The sequence below is a fragment of the Melanerpes formicivorus genome, unplaced genomic scaffold (genome assembly GCF_026170545.1).
Source record: "Melanerpes formicivorus ecotype bairdi unplaced genomic scaffold, bMelFor1.0.p_v2 SCAF_10, whole genome shotgun sequence".
Taxonomy (NCBI): Eukaryota; Metazoa; Chordata; class Aves; order Piciformes; family Picidae; genus Melanerpes; species Melanerpes formicivorus.
Window position 1 is genome coordinate 12,041,234 of NW_027142362.1, and position 17,663 is coordinate 12,058,896.

The following is a 17,663-nucleotide window of genomic DNA, read 5'->3' on the forward strand; positions in this document are numbered from 1 at the left end:
TTCCGCTGATGCCACCTCCTATAACCACCTGTGTTTGTGAAGTTTTAGAGCTACAGAAATAGCATTAAAGCCATGAGGGAACAATTGCTGCTGATAACATGTGAAGCCAAACTCTCCTCCTCTTTGAGTTTGCTACATTTACTTTGATGACAATAGATATGAATGCTTAAAATTATAAAAAGGAATGAACTCAACCATAAAAAGCTGAAGTGAGAAATGTAATTTCACTGTGGACAATGTCCCTTGAAGTCACATTTTTTTTTTTGCTATTTGCTTTGATAAACTATTTGAAAATGCTGAGAAGAGTAATTTGCAGCTGTAGTGAAAATACAGGCACTGAAATATGCAAAGTTACAACCTTAAAATAGACTAATTCTCTGCTGGGATCTTGCCTTTTCTGCCTCTTGCATATGAATATATCTGTGAATGTGAGGAAAATCTAACAGGATCCAAGCTACTCTTAAAAAGGCATGTAAAAATTGAAGCAGCAGCCCCATAAGCAGTGTTGCCCAGTAAGCAATGCTAAGGTTGCACATATTATAATCATCATCTACGTCATCTCTATTTACATTTCAATGGTGTAACCTATTTCAAATCATAACGTTTGCTCATTTCTCTTGCTGAGGACGTCTCCACAGGCATGTAGCAACTAGCATGTAGGGAGTTTCAAAGCCTTCCTTCCATTCACTCTCTGATCTTGTGTCTGTGCTGCAGGTTGAAGCTTTGGGGAATGAGTAGTTTAATTCTTCAGCATTATGTAACACTTAGATTTAAGGCTGAGCATTAAAAAAAAAAAAAATCAGATATAGATACTGTGACATCTTGTGTGCTGAATTATTGCACCACCTGCAAATGTGCAGAGTTCCTTTGTTGCACATGTACCATGCAACAGGTGCTTGGCATAGCACAGCCATGCAGCTCTGCAGGTGAACACAGATTGTGAGCAGCACCCAGATAAACTCCTGTTTGCACATGATGCAGATGTTCCAGACACACAGGATACCTTCTGGAGTTCTCAGGTCCTTTGGTTTTGGCAGAGACAGAAAACTTAGGAATTATGTTCTCCTTAAGCAGGCAATGGCTAAAGGCGATGACATACCCCTTGAGTGTTCGTGATCTTATAACAACAAATTACTGGTAAACACACAGCAAAAGTGGATAAATTTGTGGTCAGGTAAAGAATAGTGATAGGCAGGATTATAGAGTGAAGCTCCCTAATGCACCCATTTTTCCTCAGTTCATCCAATGTGAAGAAGTGGGAGGTAGAGCTGCAGACGCTGCGGGAAAGCAATGCCCGGCTGACCACCGCGCTGCAGGAGTCTGCTGCCAGCATTGAGCACTGGAAGAAGCAGTTCTCAGCCTGCAAGGATGAAAATGACCAGCTCAGGAGCAAGGTAATACAGCATATCCACAGGAGAACTACGTCTTCTAGTTAGCTGCTCCTGCCTTGGCTCTTTCTCTTGGATTTCTGCTGCTTTGTCTTTGTGTGTGTTGTAGGAGACAGATTTTGTCTTTGAAATGCAGCTGTTTTCCTCTGCACACAGCAGGCAGGGAAGTTCAAAGAGCTGGGGATCCACAGGAGGATTGGTGCTGTCTCCTCAGATGAAGCTCCCTGAATCTTGATTTGGGACATTTCATGTCAGCAGGGGTTGCTGACCAGGGTCAAAAACCAGAAAGATTTTAAAAGTGGGTTTCTCTTGCATATCCCTTTCAAAGCTCATTTAAATGCTGCCAGATGATGAATGAGCAGAAGGCATGGTTATGGCCAGGTTGCCCACAGGAAACCAAGCTGGGAACCATTCAGTATTAGAAGCAAATCTCGATGGTAGGCAGGAAAATGAGGACATGAGTTATGTCCTCAGCGCTGCAGACTGCAAGCCAAGCTCTCCAGGGCTATTGTCAGACACATCTCACCCAGAAGCCTGTCAAGAGGCATCACCAAAGCCTTTTCCCCTCCGTCACTGACAGAACCTTTCTAGTAAGGTAAGAATGAGAGTGAGCAGCAGAAAACCATTCAGAATTTTAAAGTTTTAAAGCCTCTGTTTTGAGCAGTCATTGGTACTGACCCTCAAATTACACTGTGCTGTCTGTAACGGCCCCACATGGGACTGACAGTAACCCGGGCATGGGGGAGCTTGGTTTCCATGAACACTGCTTGCAGGGACAGTTTCACTGTATTCACCTTAAATGTCTTTGTGAAAGCTGGATCAATTTCCTGCTCACTTAGATGGATCACTGAGATGTTTGGAATAGAGATCATTTAAATTGCATTAGTCTGTTGAGGATTTTTTTGGGTGGGTGGGGGTTAATGCTTGCTCTCAAAGAAAGAAGGAATTCTGTATCTCTTTGTGTGTCAGTAGGCTGCAAACAATATTTCAGCATTGAAGGTGGCCTGGATTGTCAACAACTGAAGATCCACATGGAGCAAGCATTTCCCAAGGCAGATGCTCTCCATCTAGCCACATGTATTTTAGGTGTTCACAGTGGTAATTCAGAGGTCAAACCAGATCTGTGTTCACTGATGTTACACCAACAAAAAATTAAGATTGATTGTTACATGTATACAGTCTCTTCTGGCTAGGGAAAAAGTGAGACACTGGAACAGTAGGTTATAAGGACATACCATAATTTCCAGTGTAGTTTTTTTTCATTTTCCCCCTATATTATTGCATAGAAAAGTTGTTTTTTATTAGGAGCAACTGATGAATGTGCCACACCCTCAGTAGCCATAGCATGGATATGAGATTACCAAAACACTGCCTTGCTGCAAGGTTGTCATCCTGGTGTATAGCCAGACTGTGCAGCAACACTGTCTGCATAATGCACTTTTTCTTTACAGAGAGGTTTTTTGAGCTTTTCACCCAGATAAGTTCCTTGCTCAGTGCTCACACTGCACCACTGCAATGCCCTGGGAAGTTCCTTCTCCTTCATTAATTGGGTCAGAATTTTTTGCATACTGCTCTACCTTCCACCGAGGGAAGTTATAATCCCAAAGCAACATGAAGCTGAGAATTAAAGTATCTACTTTAATGAGCTGGCCCATTGGCCTGTGGGAAGTGCATCTCCTGAGAACTAAATTCAGAGCTGGCAAGAGAAGGTATGGAGAAAGCAAAGCCCATCCCTGGGCAAGAGAACAAAGTGTCATATGTTGCTCTGAACTGGTTCTCCCCCTGAAGTTTTGATGTTGTGTCCTTCGTACTCTAACTAGAACAATAAGCAGCCCCTGAGGAGGCAAAGCTGAGAACACTGGAGAGATTTCTTCTTCTTGCTGCCTTAAGAAAACCCTTATAGTTTTGTGTTGGTTTCTTAGAAGTGAAGTACAGATTTTATCCACAGCTCCGCTTAATTTATCAGCTCAGTGTTTTGTGCATTCTTGAGTGCTTACATGAGATACTGTGTGAGAGAGAATAAACACAGTCCCAGGGCTTCCTAGTGGATGTGTAAATTGGCTCTTTTTAAGGAAAGAAGCGATAATTTGGTTGCAGTGAATCAAGTGCTATGATTTAGGAAACAGATTCATGACAAATTAAAATTGTCCGTACTGTTCTCTACTCACTGGAGCAATGCCCATTTACTGCAGCTGTGTTCTGCCCCAGATTTTCAGAAATTTGAAAAATTGCACCTAATGTCTGACATTTCTTAAAGATTGAAGAACTGGAGGAGCAGTGCAATGAAATAGATAAAGAGAAGGAAAGAAATGCGCAATTGAGTAGACGTCTCCAGGAGCTGGAAACAGAACTTCAGGACAAAGAACTGGTAAGTGCCCAGGAGACAGAAATGGCACACTTGGGAGTTTTAGTGGGTCTGGCTGGTCCTCACTTAGGGTGTAGATTTATGGACTGGTAGCCCAATGTGTCAGGGTATTCGTAGAATCACAGAATCATAGCATGCTGTGGGTTGGAAGGGACCTCCAGAGATCAAGTCCAATCCCCCCTTCCCAAAGCAAGACCACTTAGGGCAGGTCATACAGAAATGCATCTGGGCAGGTTTTGAAGATCCCTGTTGAAGGAGACTCCACAACCTCTCTGTTTGGAGCCTGTTCCAGTGCTCCACCACTCTCACAGTAAAGAAGCTTCTTCCCATGTTGAAATGGAATTTCCTGTGTTTGAGTTTGTCCATTGCCCCTTGTCCTGTCACTGGGTAACACCAAAAAGAGACTAGCTCCATTCTTCCGACAACCGTCCGTCAGATATTTGTAGACAGATATCTGTAGCCTGTTTCACAGGAGATCAGATTTCAAAACAAAGGGCAAGTTACCCTTTCTCTCCCCCATATTATCATCTGGGACATTGCCTGTATATAGTTATTCTCCATTAGTTAAATTTTTCCATCCAGCTCACATAAAATCTGTGGTCTTGCATGATTTGTCTTCTTACAGAAGAAAAGACAAAGAGGCTGAGAGGAGACTTTAACACACTCTACAACTGCCTGAAAGGAGGTTGTAGTGAGATGGCAGCCAGTCTGTTCTCTCAAGTAACAAGTGATAATACAAAAAGAAAGAGCTTCAAGTTGCACCAGGGGAGTTTTAGGTTAGACATTAGGAAAAATTCGTTCACAGAAAGTGTTGTAAAACCCTGGAACAGGCTGCTCGGGGAAGCGGTGGAGTCACCATCCAGGAAGATATTTAAAAGCCATGTAGATGTGCTGCTTAGGGACATGGTTTAGTACTGTCTTAGCAGTGTTTGGTTAATGGTTGGACTTGATGATCTTAAACACCTCTTTTAACCAAAACAGTTCTATGATTGTTGTGAACTAATGCTGAAAAAATGGGTGGAAACAATAAAAGTATTTGGAGTTGTCCTGGAATTTCTAGATTAAAAAAAATGTAATTATTGTTGTAATGCTGCTTTTGGCAAACCTCAGAAGTAAGCAGCGTCCTCTTCAGGATACACTGGATTCTTGTGAACTTTGGGTGAGAATGGAACTGCAGAGTATTGATGTATTTAGAGCAAGAGAATTGGTGGGACTTGAAAACTTTACTGTCTGGTTCTGTGGAAGATCTTGACTTACGGCTTCTGTTACACTCATATTATGCTGTACGTTCTCCTGTTAGGGAAGAAATCATCTTTTGGTAGCCAAGAAATCTGCCTTTCAGACAGAAATGGTTTTGCTGTCTTGTCTCAGTACAGCTCAGAGAGGATATACCCCTGCTTAATCTTGAGACCATTGCCTACATGGGCGGTTTCTGGAGGAGGATCTTGCTCTCTCTTCAAGTCACAGAGTTTCCCTTGGACCTTCAAATGGGCTTTTCAGATGCTCTGACAAGCCTTGTGCAAAATGTGCAGACTTTCTTTGAGTCTTTCTCTACTGCTTACACTGGTGGTGTTGGTGTGTGGTGTTAATGTACTTGAGTAGATTCAGTTTCCGTTAGAGACATGGATTCCCATCAAGTCATGCTGCTCTATTCATGAACTTTCAGCTCGTCCTCTCAGTTTGGATAGTGATGCCAAAATCAAACACAAATTTCAGAGCTGTGAGGTTCTCAGAGGTGTACAGTGAAGGAGAGCTCATTATAGCTGTGCTCTGTAATGATGCCTCTATCTATGCAGCTCATACTGCAACTGGCATTTTGTTTTGCTGCCATATATCATTGAAGATTCATGTCTAATTTGCTATAAATTGCTTGTAGCATTACAACTCTCCCAAATTTCTCTCTTATTCAATGTGTCTGTTGCATATGTATGTGTTTCAGGTTAATATTTCATTAGTAGAATTAATGACATTTTTGCTAGAGATTGGATTAAACTGCTTTAGAAATACAAAGCAAAAAATGTAGTGAAAAAGAATGTATTCTAGTAGAAAATTAGCATGTGTTTGGGAATGCAGACATGCTATTTTGATTACTTCACATCCAGATATTCTGCAGAATACAATAAAATATACAAAGCCATTTAGTGTTTTCAAATTTTCATTATGTTTTAAATTGAAGTTTGCACTCATTTAATTTTATCCCCCCCTTTGTATTTTCAAAGGAACTGGAAGAGCTCCGAAAGCAGGGTGAAGTTATACCACAGCTAATGTCAGAATGTGAATCTGTCTCTGAACAATTACAGGTACCATTTTGCAGTGGAACTGATTTTAAAACAGTTGATGTATTTACTTGCTTCCTTGTAAATATATGGTGGTCTCTGTTCAGACTTCAGTGTTTGAAGGCAGAGGAGTTCTAGTTTGTATAATCAAAAAATGCTAATTGCATGAAAAATACACCGTGCCCTTCTCAGTACAGGAGTAATTTAATAGCTCCATTTCTTTGCCCTGCTGCTTGCAGAAATTGGCTTGCCTGGGATCAGGTTGCAACTATCTCCTGCAGGTTCCAGACTGTCTTGTATCCCATATTTCTGCTGCTCTGGGCTTGTGAAGCCCCCAGCCATGTGTGCTGAGCAGCACTCCAAGACTTGTGGCTAATTGCTGCAGTGGCACCAGGGAGGGCTTTTTGAAAAGAAACAGATGAGCACAGCTGCACAGCACCGGGGGAAAAAAGGTCACCTGAGGATGTGTTTACACACTGTGTCATTCCTTTCCAGCAATGCATCGCTCACTGTTTCTCAGCTCTGCACATGTGGCTCCTCTGATAGAAGGTGCTGCCTCAAAGTGGAGCTTGCAGGGCTCCAAGAGCCCTGCTCCAGCCAGCAGCTGGGCTTATTAAAGTCAGGGCTTGTGTAAATGCAATAAATTAATACCTGAAAGGATAACAGATATAAGCAGTCTCTTCAATGAAACAAAATCCAATCGATCAAATAAGCCACCACTCTGATAATCTAAACAATCCAAAATCATTTTGAAGGCTGCTGAGGAGTGCAGATGCTGACAATTGTTAAAATATGGATTTTGTTTGATTCAGCATGGCAAAGTTTGTCATCTGTGGCTTGTGAGAATAAGCACCTGCTTATTCACATGAAATCGAGAGCAGTAGGCAGAAGAGCTAATGAGAGGGGAAGGTAATGGACCAAACTGCAGCAAGGAAAGCGTTATGTGGCTGCTCTGTTTCTTGCCTGAGTGCTCACACAAAGTGGAACTTTAAGAAAAATACCAATAAATTGAAAAGTTCTGAATAAAGCAATATTGCTCCTCAGGCAGTACTTTCTAAGCTTGTTTTTCAAGTTTAAAGCACCATGGATAATTCTGTGTGTTATCGGTGGCACGGTGTCTAATTCTGCAACTGCAGCAGTGACAGAAATATATGCACAGTGTATGAGTTAAATCCAGCTGAATTTCAAGATATCAACCAAAATGACAACATCTGATGCAAAGCATCTTTTCCAGTTAATCTGTGTCCTTTCCTGTGTGGGCTTTCTTTCCTTTTAATCTGACTAGCACACGTCACTTGCTTTCAGAGGTGCCTGTGTTAATCGGTTTGCAGAAGTGGAAGGAAACTTTTACAGCTGAGCTGTCATTTGTTGCTTTACCCTATTAAACGCTGTTCATCCTTCTCCTCTATGATTCATCTTATTGTCTCTTTTGTCTTTAAGGCTGCAGAGAAAAAGAACAAAGACCTCGAAGAGAAAGTCATAATGCTAAGGACAGAAGTTGAGGAGAGCAAACATAGGCAGACCAACCTTAAAACTGAATTAAAGAATTTTTTAGATGTACTAGATGGGAAGATAGATGAATTACATGACTTCAGACAAGGACTGTCTAAACTTGGGGTTGACAATTAGATGGCAATAGCTTATTTTTTTTTTTTTAATTATTATTTGGTTTTGGTTCTTTTTTGTAATCTAGGGTCTGGATGTTTGATGTTTTGTTGATCCCAACTGTATTTTACAAAATATAACTAAAACGTTCCACTTGTTTGCATTGTTTTTGTACATAGAGGCTGAAAATTTGCTGGGGGTGGGGGTGGGGGTTGAGGGATTTTTGTTTTCTTTGTTTATTTTCCAAACCAATCGTGCTGCTCACTGAATTCTGTTGAGATTAGAAACTTTATATATTGCTGCTCTGGCTTCGTGAGGTTGGGAACAGGTAGAGGGTTCTGTCTCAGGAATCTGGAACTAGATCTACCTTAAAATGAATATGCAGTTAGTTGTTGCAGGGAAATTTATATCTCTCTTAAGGGCTGTTGCAACCATAGAAACAGAAAAATAAAGACTTTTTCTTGTCCAGACTGCCAGCACTCCTAGTAAACCACTTTTAGTCCTTGGTGGAGCAGAGAGAAGATTAGCTGGAGCTCCTGCAGTTTGCAAAATGTGCCTGTGATGAGCTGCAGTCAAGTGAATCACTTCACACAGATGCCAGTATCTTTAGGGACCATGTCAATCAGGCCTGAGTCACCAAAATAATAATAATAAAAAAAAATAATTAAAATTGAGTGGATTTCAGATAAGTTCTGATACAGGTTGCAGATTGCTGCCTGGACCTCTACAGCACAAAGTCAACAATGTAGGAATTAATTTTATCTCGTCAAGTCATGCATCTTACCCAGCAGACGAGAACAGAGGTGATCTTGCTTAGCAAGATCATCTCTCCTTGGCCTTCAATTTTGAGCCCATATAGCTCCATCATTAGGTGCACCTCTGAAAAACACCCCGCTGAGTCTTGGGACCAGATGCTTGTTTTAAAAGGTGGTATGTTGCTGATTTGTGCACAGGACAGATGCACTTCTGTGCGACTTGATCGTTCTCAATTAACTTCTGCAGTATTGAAGGAGACATTGACCTGAAAAGCAATATAAAGGTTACTTGAAAGTGTTGCTTAGAAGTAAGTTCCTCCCCAGGAGACTGGCAGAGTCATGATCCCATGAAATCAAAATCCTTTCCTATGATTTCTGCATTCTCGCTTCATGCATCTTTGACAGTAGGATGGGAATTAGCCATCAAGTTAGGACTGTCCAAAAAAACCCTCCTACTGAAAAAGCAGAAATGCTGTTATGTTCTCAAACTGATTATTCAGCAGCTCTAAATGTGTTTTGAGAAATGCAAGGTCACATGCTGGGTTCCAGCTAGAAGGAAGTTCACTTCATCACAGGCAGAAGAAGGGTGAGAGAGAGCATTCAGCACAAATTTCACTCCCGCTCCTAGGACTACCTTCAGCTTCTTTCTCTTCTTTCTTCATGACCTGGGTTGGGAGTCTGTTTACATCTTAATTATAAGAGTGACCTTTAAAAGAGCTGTGGGTTATAGATGAAACATGCATTGAATGCTTTTTGTACATGGATATCTAATCTCCATGCTGCAGACCAGTTCTATTTGCAGTTGTCCCTTGAATTTTCACTTACTGTGTTACTGTGGTGTTATCTTCATTGCCTGTTTTTCAGACCGGGCTTATATTTTGCTTTTACTCCTTTTACACAGCTGAGACCTTTCATAACCATTATGACCATTTAAATCTCTTTAAAAATAACTAACTAAATAAATAAATCCTGCAGGCTGTTGATATTTAAAAATCAAAATCAAAATCAGGTACATAGCAAGTAGGCGTGTGAGAATTAGACACTGCCAGCGTGGAAGATTCAACAATTGTATAATGCAGGGTTAGATCAGACTTCTCAAAATTGAAAATGACGTCAGAAACTGTGTGTGGTTGTGCACAAATAATCTCCAGTTTTAGTCTTTTTATTCAACAGCAAGTCAGATAGACGCCGTCATGTAACAGGCAGCTTATTCTGCTGCTCCTCCAGAGTTCCCGGACTGGGGCTGATCTCCGCATCACCTGGGAACCAGAGGATAACACAGCTGAGAGCAGCCAGCAGGAGAGATATTCAGGGTCCTCCTCATCACAGTGGTTTGTTGCATTTGTTTGTGGCCAGCAGGAGCAGGGAGGTGATTCTCCCCCTGTACACTGCACTGGTTAGGCCACACCTCGAGTACTGCGTCCAGTTCTGGGCCCCTCAGTTTAGGAAGGATGTTGACTTGCTGGAACATGTCCAGAGAAGGGCAATGAAGTTGGTGAGGGATTTGGAACACAAGCCCTATGAGGAGAGGCTGAGGGAGTTGGGCTTGCTTAGCCTGTAGAAGAGGAGACTCAGGGGTGACCTTATTGCTTTCTACAACTACCTTAAGGGAGGCTGTAGACAGGCGGATGTTGGTCTCTTCTCCCAGGCAGCCAGCACCAGAGCAAGAGGACACAGTCTCAGGCTGCACCAGGGGAGGTTTAGGCTGGATGTTAGGAAGAAGTTCTATACATAGAGAGTTATTGCCCATTGGAATGGGCTGCCCAGGAAGGTGGTGGAGTCACCATCATTGGAGGTGTTCAGGAGGAGACTTGATGGGGTGCTTGGTGCCATGGTTTAGTTGATTAGGTGGGTTGGATTAGTTGATAGGTTGGACGTGATGATCTTGAAGGTCTCTTCCAACCTGGTCTGGTCTATTTCTATTCTAATTCTATTTGTTGTGAAGACCCTGCTCTATCTTCTGTTTCCTTTTTTCTATTGATCAATGTTAGGACTTCCTTCTTGGTTTTAATATAAATGAAGATTTTTAACATGTTTGTAGGTAGAGGGATGCAAAAGAGTCTTGGAACAAATTGCTTTATTAGGGTTAATTATGGTAATTTTTTCCAATTTAGTCAGGTTTATCTCGGATCCAGTTCTTTAGGAATGTAATAAAGTCACTCTTCAATTGTGAGAAAAACATTTCTATGGGATTGCATTGATTTAACAAATGGAGTTTAATGCTGGTGCATTAAAGCAGTGTGTAGCTCTGACAAAGGTAATTATTTCTGGGTGCCTTGTACCCATCAGAGGAGCAATGGGGATGTCGTGGCAAAATCTGTACCCTATCTCTTCCAGTCTTGCCTCCAAATGTATGTTTTTCTTATCAGCTCTTGCTCTGGTGTTGAGCTGTTAGGCATGCCTTTACACAACTATATGCTGTGGGAAATGCCATACTTCAAGCATCCAAGATCTTGCTATAATTATTTTTTCTCTCTCTCTTTTTCCTTCCCAACAGCAGTAAGTTGAGAGCTTCTATCTGTAATCCCTTAGAAACCTCCTTCAAACTCCACCTCTTTTAACCTTTTAATCTCTTTCATTGTAGTTTTCCTACTCAAAAGCCACAAGCTGTGGTGCATGATCTCAGTGGTGTTTGGACACCAGTTTCCTTCTTCAGCCTGGCCCCAGAACCAAAGTCCCCTTCACCTGATAAGCAGGGACCACCAGCTTATTCCTTGATGCTCTGTGGTGGCCCAGCAATAACAGCTGCATGCCAAAATGTGAGCCCCATGCTGCTCCTCAGGGATTCATCCTGGCATCAAAATGCCTTCTCCCTCCTGGTGGGAGCTCTGGGGTGGCCAGCTTTCCCCTTTCAGAATGCCTGCACTGTCCCATGGGTGCATTTGCTCTTTGCTTTGTAGGCGTTGGGGATTCAGCCCATCTCCACCTGCACTCCGAGCTGTGCTCAGCTGGCAGCTGCACTCAGCTGGCAAGCCTTAGGGAGGGCCCCAAGCACTGCCAGGGCCAAGAAATACTCATCCTTGTCCAAGAGAGGGTCCACAGAGCTTGATTTTATTCCTTATTACAATAACAAATCCTGATCTCCCCATGCTATCAGCAGTGAACTAGGTCATGACCCCCTTTCCACTGAACCTGAGTGGAGGTGTCTTTGTAGATTATTCTCACCTTGTGGGTTTCCTTCCTGGACGCAGATTTCTCCCTCTGATTGATGGCAGGATCTATCCTACCTCAGTTACATGGTCTTTCTTTAGTAAAGGTCTTGTGCTTGGCACTTCCCATGCCCATACCTGCTGGCCACACCGCCATGGATCCTACTACACTGCCCATCCTGCCAGTCTGGCCCTGGTGGCATCAACAAGCTGCTGGCTCTGGGAAGGAGAATCTGTGCTGGCCTCTTGTGACACTAGCTTAAAATGTGTCTTCCTGCCTTCTGGGCTTCCCAGTGAAATGCTCCTTTGAAATGGTGTTAGAGCTGCTGAATAACAGTAGGCTTGGGGTTGGGTTTTTTTGGTGGCCAAAAAGAGAAATAGACAAGTCCACTTTGTATTAGCACAAAACCTTAAAACATTCAGTGGCCTAAAACTACATGGAGATAATTGTTTTAGAAGGGAAGTGTTCCATTAGATATGTTATTTCACATTCTGGAATACGACCTTAGCCTCATCTTTGGAATAAATTGTTTCAAAACTGAAAACTGGAATGTTGTTTCACATCACAAAATAGGTTAATCTTCTGCATTTCCCCCCCTATTTGGCTGTATTTTCCTTTGCTGGTTTCTACTCAACTTCACAAGTAGTGTTTTTTTTGACCTAAAATTGCATTTTCAGCAAAATGAATCTGTTACAGTGTTCTGTCTACATCTAATTATTGTCTCCCTTACTAAGTGATCTTGATGGAAGAAAGCTGTGTTTTCTGTAAGAAATTCAGTGCCACCTCTCACTTTCTGTATCCTAGTGTTCAAAAGATGTGCTTTTGAGAAGGTGGGTTTACACTGGGTACATCTGTGCCCTGAAATCAGAGGTCATTTAGACAGCGCTTTTTTTCTAGACAAATACCTGGTTTTATTTTTGTGTGAGTGATATAGGATGAGCATTTTTAAAGCTGCTTAATGAATTTAATAGAGTGGGAAGAGTTTCTGCTGCTCCTCCTGCTGTCCCTGCCACTGCCATCACTTTCAAAGGACATCAGCAAACCATTTGTGGTCCTGAGACACCCTGCACTCATCCTGTGTTTGCTTAGTGACTCGCTGGCTGTGGGGAGCCTATGTGTCCCTCTCAGCAGGGCAAAATTGTCCATAGGCTTCTGCAGTCTTCTCTGTGTTGTTCAATTTGTTTTCCCCAAGTATTCATTTTTTTCCTGTATCAATTTCTTGCCAGCTTTGACCACTTTGTAAATGACTGACAGTAAATTCTACCACCTTGTAGTGGTGGGAGTTCCTCAGATTCAAGCCTGTGCTCCTCATTAGGCTCTTCTGAATAGTTATCTCTGCAAAGCCTTTCAGAGCATCAATGGCTTGTGAGGAGTGCAGTGCTGTCTTCCTGAGCCTATGGATTAACAAAGATAAGAAGCCCTGCTCGGCTTAGTGGGTGACTGGTGCTGAATCCTCAAGGAAGGGATGTAAGGGGGAGTCTGCAGCAGCAGCTGATTCTGATGATCATTTCAGCAGAAGCTTTGGTGAATAATGTGCTCTGCCCATAAGCAGTGGATGTGCCAAAGGTCTAGGATGGCTGCACTGATCCATCAGCTCACTTGCCTTTGTCCTGGCAGTTCTGGGCTTGTCAAGCCTGTAAATATCAAAAAGTCTTCATCATATCACAAAGGTGGCAATGTGTGGGATGGAAGGTGAATGTCCACACACACTCAAGTGAGCAGCACGAGAGCATTGCAGCAACAGCACTGGTTTATTGTCAGACACTTTCATATGAAAAGGGAAAATAATACTGTCATTCTGCACAGGCACAGCAGTCCCAGAGACCTTGCAGAAAGGCAAGTTCAGCTTTTAGGGTGCTGCAAGGCAGCAAGGACTCCCAGGCTGGGTGGGTGGGGTCCATTTGTGGGCACAACCTAGCAGCAGTAAGACACAGAGCTACCCCGAGACAATTTTTTATTCCACAGGTCATGTTAAACAAGCATCGGTGCATGAAGCAAAGCAATATGTAGCCACAAACCCTTTAACCCAGGCACACTCCCAGATGGAGAGTCCTGGGTAGCTGACATAGCCTGGCCAGGGATGCCATGAGGGGAATCCCCTGCCCCTGGGAGCTCAGCAGTGCTTTAGACTCATTATTAGAATATAAACTTGACAGTTACATGAAGTCTGCATGTCTTCAATACCATTCTCTGTGGTAAATGCTAAGGTACCTGAAGTGAAATACAGAATTGAGAGATGAATGATAAATGTGACAAAGGTGCTTCCCAAATGAAGGCTCTCCTGCAGGCTGTGGGCAGAGCTGGTCCTGGCTGGGAGGGCTTTGCCTTCATCCCTGGGGGATGTTGGATGTCTCACCTGTTTGAATTTCTACTGTGTTTTGTCTTAGCTCTTCTTTCTCTTTTTCTTCTTCTTTTTTTCTTTTTCTTTTCCTTTTCCTTTTTTTTCCTTTTAAATAACCTAAACATCCAGTCTTCGCATGAAGGTGCCTATACCTCCAAAAATTTTATATGCACATTTTGAAATAGATTTCTTTTTCCTTTCTGGTCATTTAGTTACCTAACAATAATGGTACATCCAAGAAAGGCACTGGAGAAAAATCTGTCTGCTGTTGTATTTTTGTTTGGGTTGGGTTTGGGTCTTTTTTAACACTGGTCAGCAATAATTATTTTAGCCATATATTAGCTAAAATGACTGATAATGTAAGATTTGTGAACCAAGCTTCTAAGTTTGCAGTAGGTTGATCAACTAGGGTATGTGAAGAGGGAGCTATGCTCAACAACAAAAAAAGAGTATTTTGCAGCATTTAGGTGTTTTTGTTTTAATTGCCTAATAGTGACCATAACCATAATATTCTATAAAACTCATCATGAATGATGAACAAAGCACATTGTTTTTAACATGAATATATCCCTTGTAGCTGAAAGTTCAGAGAGTGTTTTAGTGTGGTCTGCTATACCAAAATGTTTAGATTATTATGAGATTTTAGCACAGAAGATGAACCTACACCCTGTTTTTACTGTCTCATGTAAAGTTTAGTGAATGACTGACAATTTGTTGATGTACAACTGTGGGAAAACACTGCAGTGCTCTAAATGTATATTTTTATTTGGTTTTATTATATTTAGTATATGGTTTAATGAAAACTGAAGTGTTTACTACAGTTGGATCATTGTAAAAACATCTCTTACCTCATCATTTTGTCTGCTGTGAAGAAGTACTTCTCCTCCTCTTTTGTTCTTTCCTTTTTCCCCTTTTTTTGTTCCCCCCAATTGGCCATAGACAGTCAATGTTAACCTTTAGACTCCTAGTAGCAGTAAATGCTGGGTTTTATATATATATATATATAAAAGGAAAACTTGATTTTTTTCTTTATGAACTTATTATATAACTTTGTGATTTTTATCTGATTTTATTGTAACATAAAGTTGTTTTATGTAAAAATATATAGTTTAAGTAAAATCTCTCGTCTTGCTGTTTTCATTGACTCTGGAAAATGAACATCCTCGTGACTGTAAATCTGCATTCAAGGTAATGCTGGCCTTTGATAAGAACAACTTGAAATTTTGGGCTTAGTACATGCTGAGAAAGGCGTGTGACTGGGAGAAGGCTTTTTGTCATCTCTGCTTTGGGGACTGCTCGGGACCAAAACCCCACTTGTGATTCCTGTAGCTGATGTAGCAGCCTCTGGTGGCAGCTGGAGCTGATATTTTCTCTGGAGGAACTACCTAGGACACAGATAACTCTCAGATAATCTCCTGCATCAGCATATAGTGATTAGTAATAGCCCTTTCAGATGAGACTGTTTCCCAAGGTCCCTGCTGATGTCCAGCAATGCAACAGCTCATCCCTGGTAGGGAATAACTCTGAAGCCCATCTGTAGGCAGCATGTAGTGGTGCCCTCAGCACTGTCATGTTCATTGTACAGAACCAGGTTTGCACCAAGCCAAGCTTTTCCAAAAGAAGTAAGAGGGTCTGAAGACTGCTACATGGCCAAGGCTCATCGTCTGTTTGCTACTCTGGGCTACAAAGGCTCCAAAAGTCAGTTTGGAGATGAGTGAGAAACACGTTCTACCAGCAGCTATCAATAGCTTTGACAAGCAGCTCAGCAAATTCTGACAGTCCCTGAATAACCAGCAGCTATAAAAGCAGCTTATATGTACTCTAGTAAAATACAACTAACCGTCTCTAATTCTTAATAAAAAAGGCAATTTACTTATCTGGATTTCCATAGTTATAAAGCTTGGCATAAGAGAAGTACCTGTATGGCCATCCCATCACCCAGAATTACCAGAAACAAGCCCCATTCTCCTGTTACCTGCAGTATGTATTTCCATTTGCCAGCCTTAGCAACCCTCTGCAGCTGTGCTTGGGGAGGTGTCCCATGCCAGTGTCCATCTGGAGGTGCCTGTTCAGTACAGGCACATCTGACACTCTAAGCCGATGGCCTCATTAAGTCCAGGATATATTCTTAGCACCAAGATAGTCAGTGGTGTTTGTGTGAAACTGCTCTTCACAGGCTACTGGCAGTGCAGGTGCCCACCTCTCCAAAAGAGAACATGATCCGAGAGCTGCAAGGGTAGTGCTGCCAGCAGGGAAATCTGCTGCTGGCTCTCTGATCCCTTAAGTTTCACATTTGAGTGGATTCATATCAGGAGGCTTGAGCAGCGCCCCCGAGGGGGTCTGTACCCATTAACCAGCATTTTACCAAGCTGCATGATACCGGGCTGTGGTGCATCACTGTGGGATGTCTGAGGAAAATATGAGCTGAAGTGAAATGAAGTTTAAGTTTGATGGCTGACACTTGAGCAGATGAATGCCCCCATATGTAGTCCTTTGGGTTAGCCTGTATTCCTTTCACAGCACAGAAGCCAGGCCCTAATTTCGTTCCTTCTGGATGAAAAAAAAACCCCATGGCACCCCAGGGAAGGCTAGAACAAAAGCAATATAGTGCATGAGCTTCCCTGAGCAGGAGCAGGCTCGTTCTCTGTGTAGCACCTGTAACTGGTGACAGGGCTAAACCTGCATCAAATTGAACATTGTTTTGTCCCACGTGCTTCAAATGCTTTTACAGTTCCTCACATTTTATCTAAAGGCATGTCTGCACCAACAAGGGAAGAAAAAAGGATGTGTTAATTATACATTATGCTTTTCACTGTGTCCCCACTTCCTAGAAGATTTGAGTATTTATTAAACATAGTGAAATGTGCCTACATTTCCTTTATTTCTTTTTATCATCTCCTAAAAAGTAGCCAAAAGCTTGTAGATAATTTTAATCATTTACAACATTAAATCAGCATTGCCAAGCAGAGCAGAACAGCAACAAGAGTGTTCCTGATTCATAATGGGCTAACCTGCTCCTGTGAAGAGCTGAAATGTATATGCTGGGTATGAAATATGACAGCAGCAGCTGAAAAGGTAAGGCCAGGCAATGAATGTAGCTCAGACTGACCTGCACTTTGTTTCAGCCACTGGAGCAAAGTCCAACCATCCTTCAAAAGCACAAAAAAAAAAAGCCCCCAACAAACCCTTCCAGGTGCACTGCCAGGTTTGATTTCAGCAAGTGACACTATAAACGGCCATGCAAAGACTCATCAAGCAGCTCTGCAAAGGTCATGCCAGTAACCTGCAACAACTTTCCATTTCATCATTTAACACACATCACATCAGTGCCACCAGCTAGCTGCCCCAGGCTGTGAGGATCTGAGACCTGGTGAATTTTAAAAGCTTGGGTAACCTTTGCAAGGCAAACATCCCTGCTCTTACTGCAATAATGCATTGCTGGGAGCATTTGACAGATCATGGCGGCAGAGTGATACTAAACTCTGACCTCTGCCTGCAAAATTTTCAAAGATGGGCTTCTGTGCTATGAAATTTCTTTTGGGTCTTAACACTTCTCTTTAAAATGAAATATATTTCAGTAACTTTTCAGAGTTGTTAGATCTCCTCAGAAGCACTGTCTGAAATCACCTCTAGCTGAAAAATGTGGGCATTTATTTGGGCTGAAAACAAAACCCACAAAATGTGCGGGGCAAAATGGGGCCCAGCTTTTGGTTTTAAGGCTGAGACCCCAAGCATGCCGCCACAGTGGTCTTAGAAACATTTTACTGACTCAGTCCTGCTTTG

General features: G+C 42.2%; 1 protein-coding gene across 1 annotated transcript in view; it reads left to right on the top strand.

Moving 5' to 3' along the window:
- The window catches only part of HOMER2 (homer scaffold protein 2), a 59,247-nt gene extending 51,460 nt beyond the window's left edge, over positions 1–7,787 (top strand). The window contains exons 6-9 of the mRNA XM_068143693.1: positions 1,238–1,394; positions 3,646–3,756; positions 5,973–6,053; positions 7,470–7,787. Of these exons, the coding sequence (XP_067999794.1) occupies positions 1,238–1,394; positions 3,646–3,756; positions 5,973–6,053; positions 7,470–7,658 (538 nt within the window). The 3' untranslated portion in view covers positions 7,659–7,787. The remainder of the gene's footprint in view (positions 1–1,237; positions 1,395–3,645; positions 3,757–5,972; positions 6,054–7,469) is intronic.
- Positions 7,788–17,663: the final 9,876 nt, after the last annotated feature.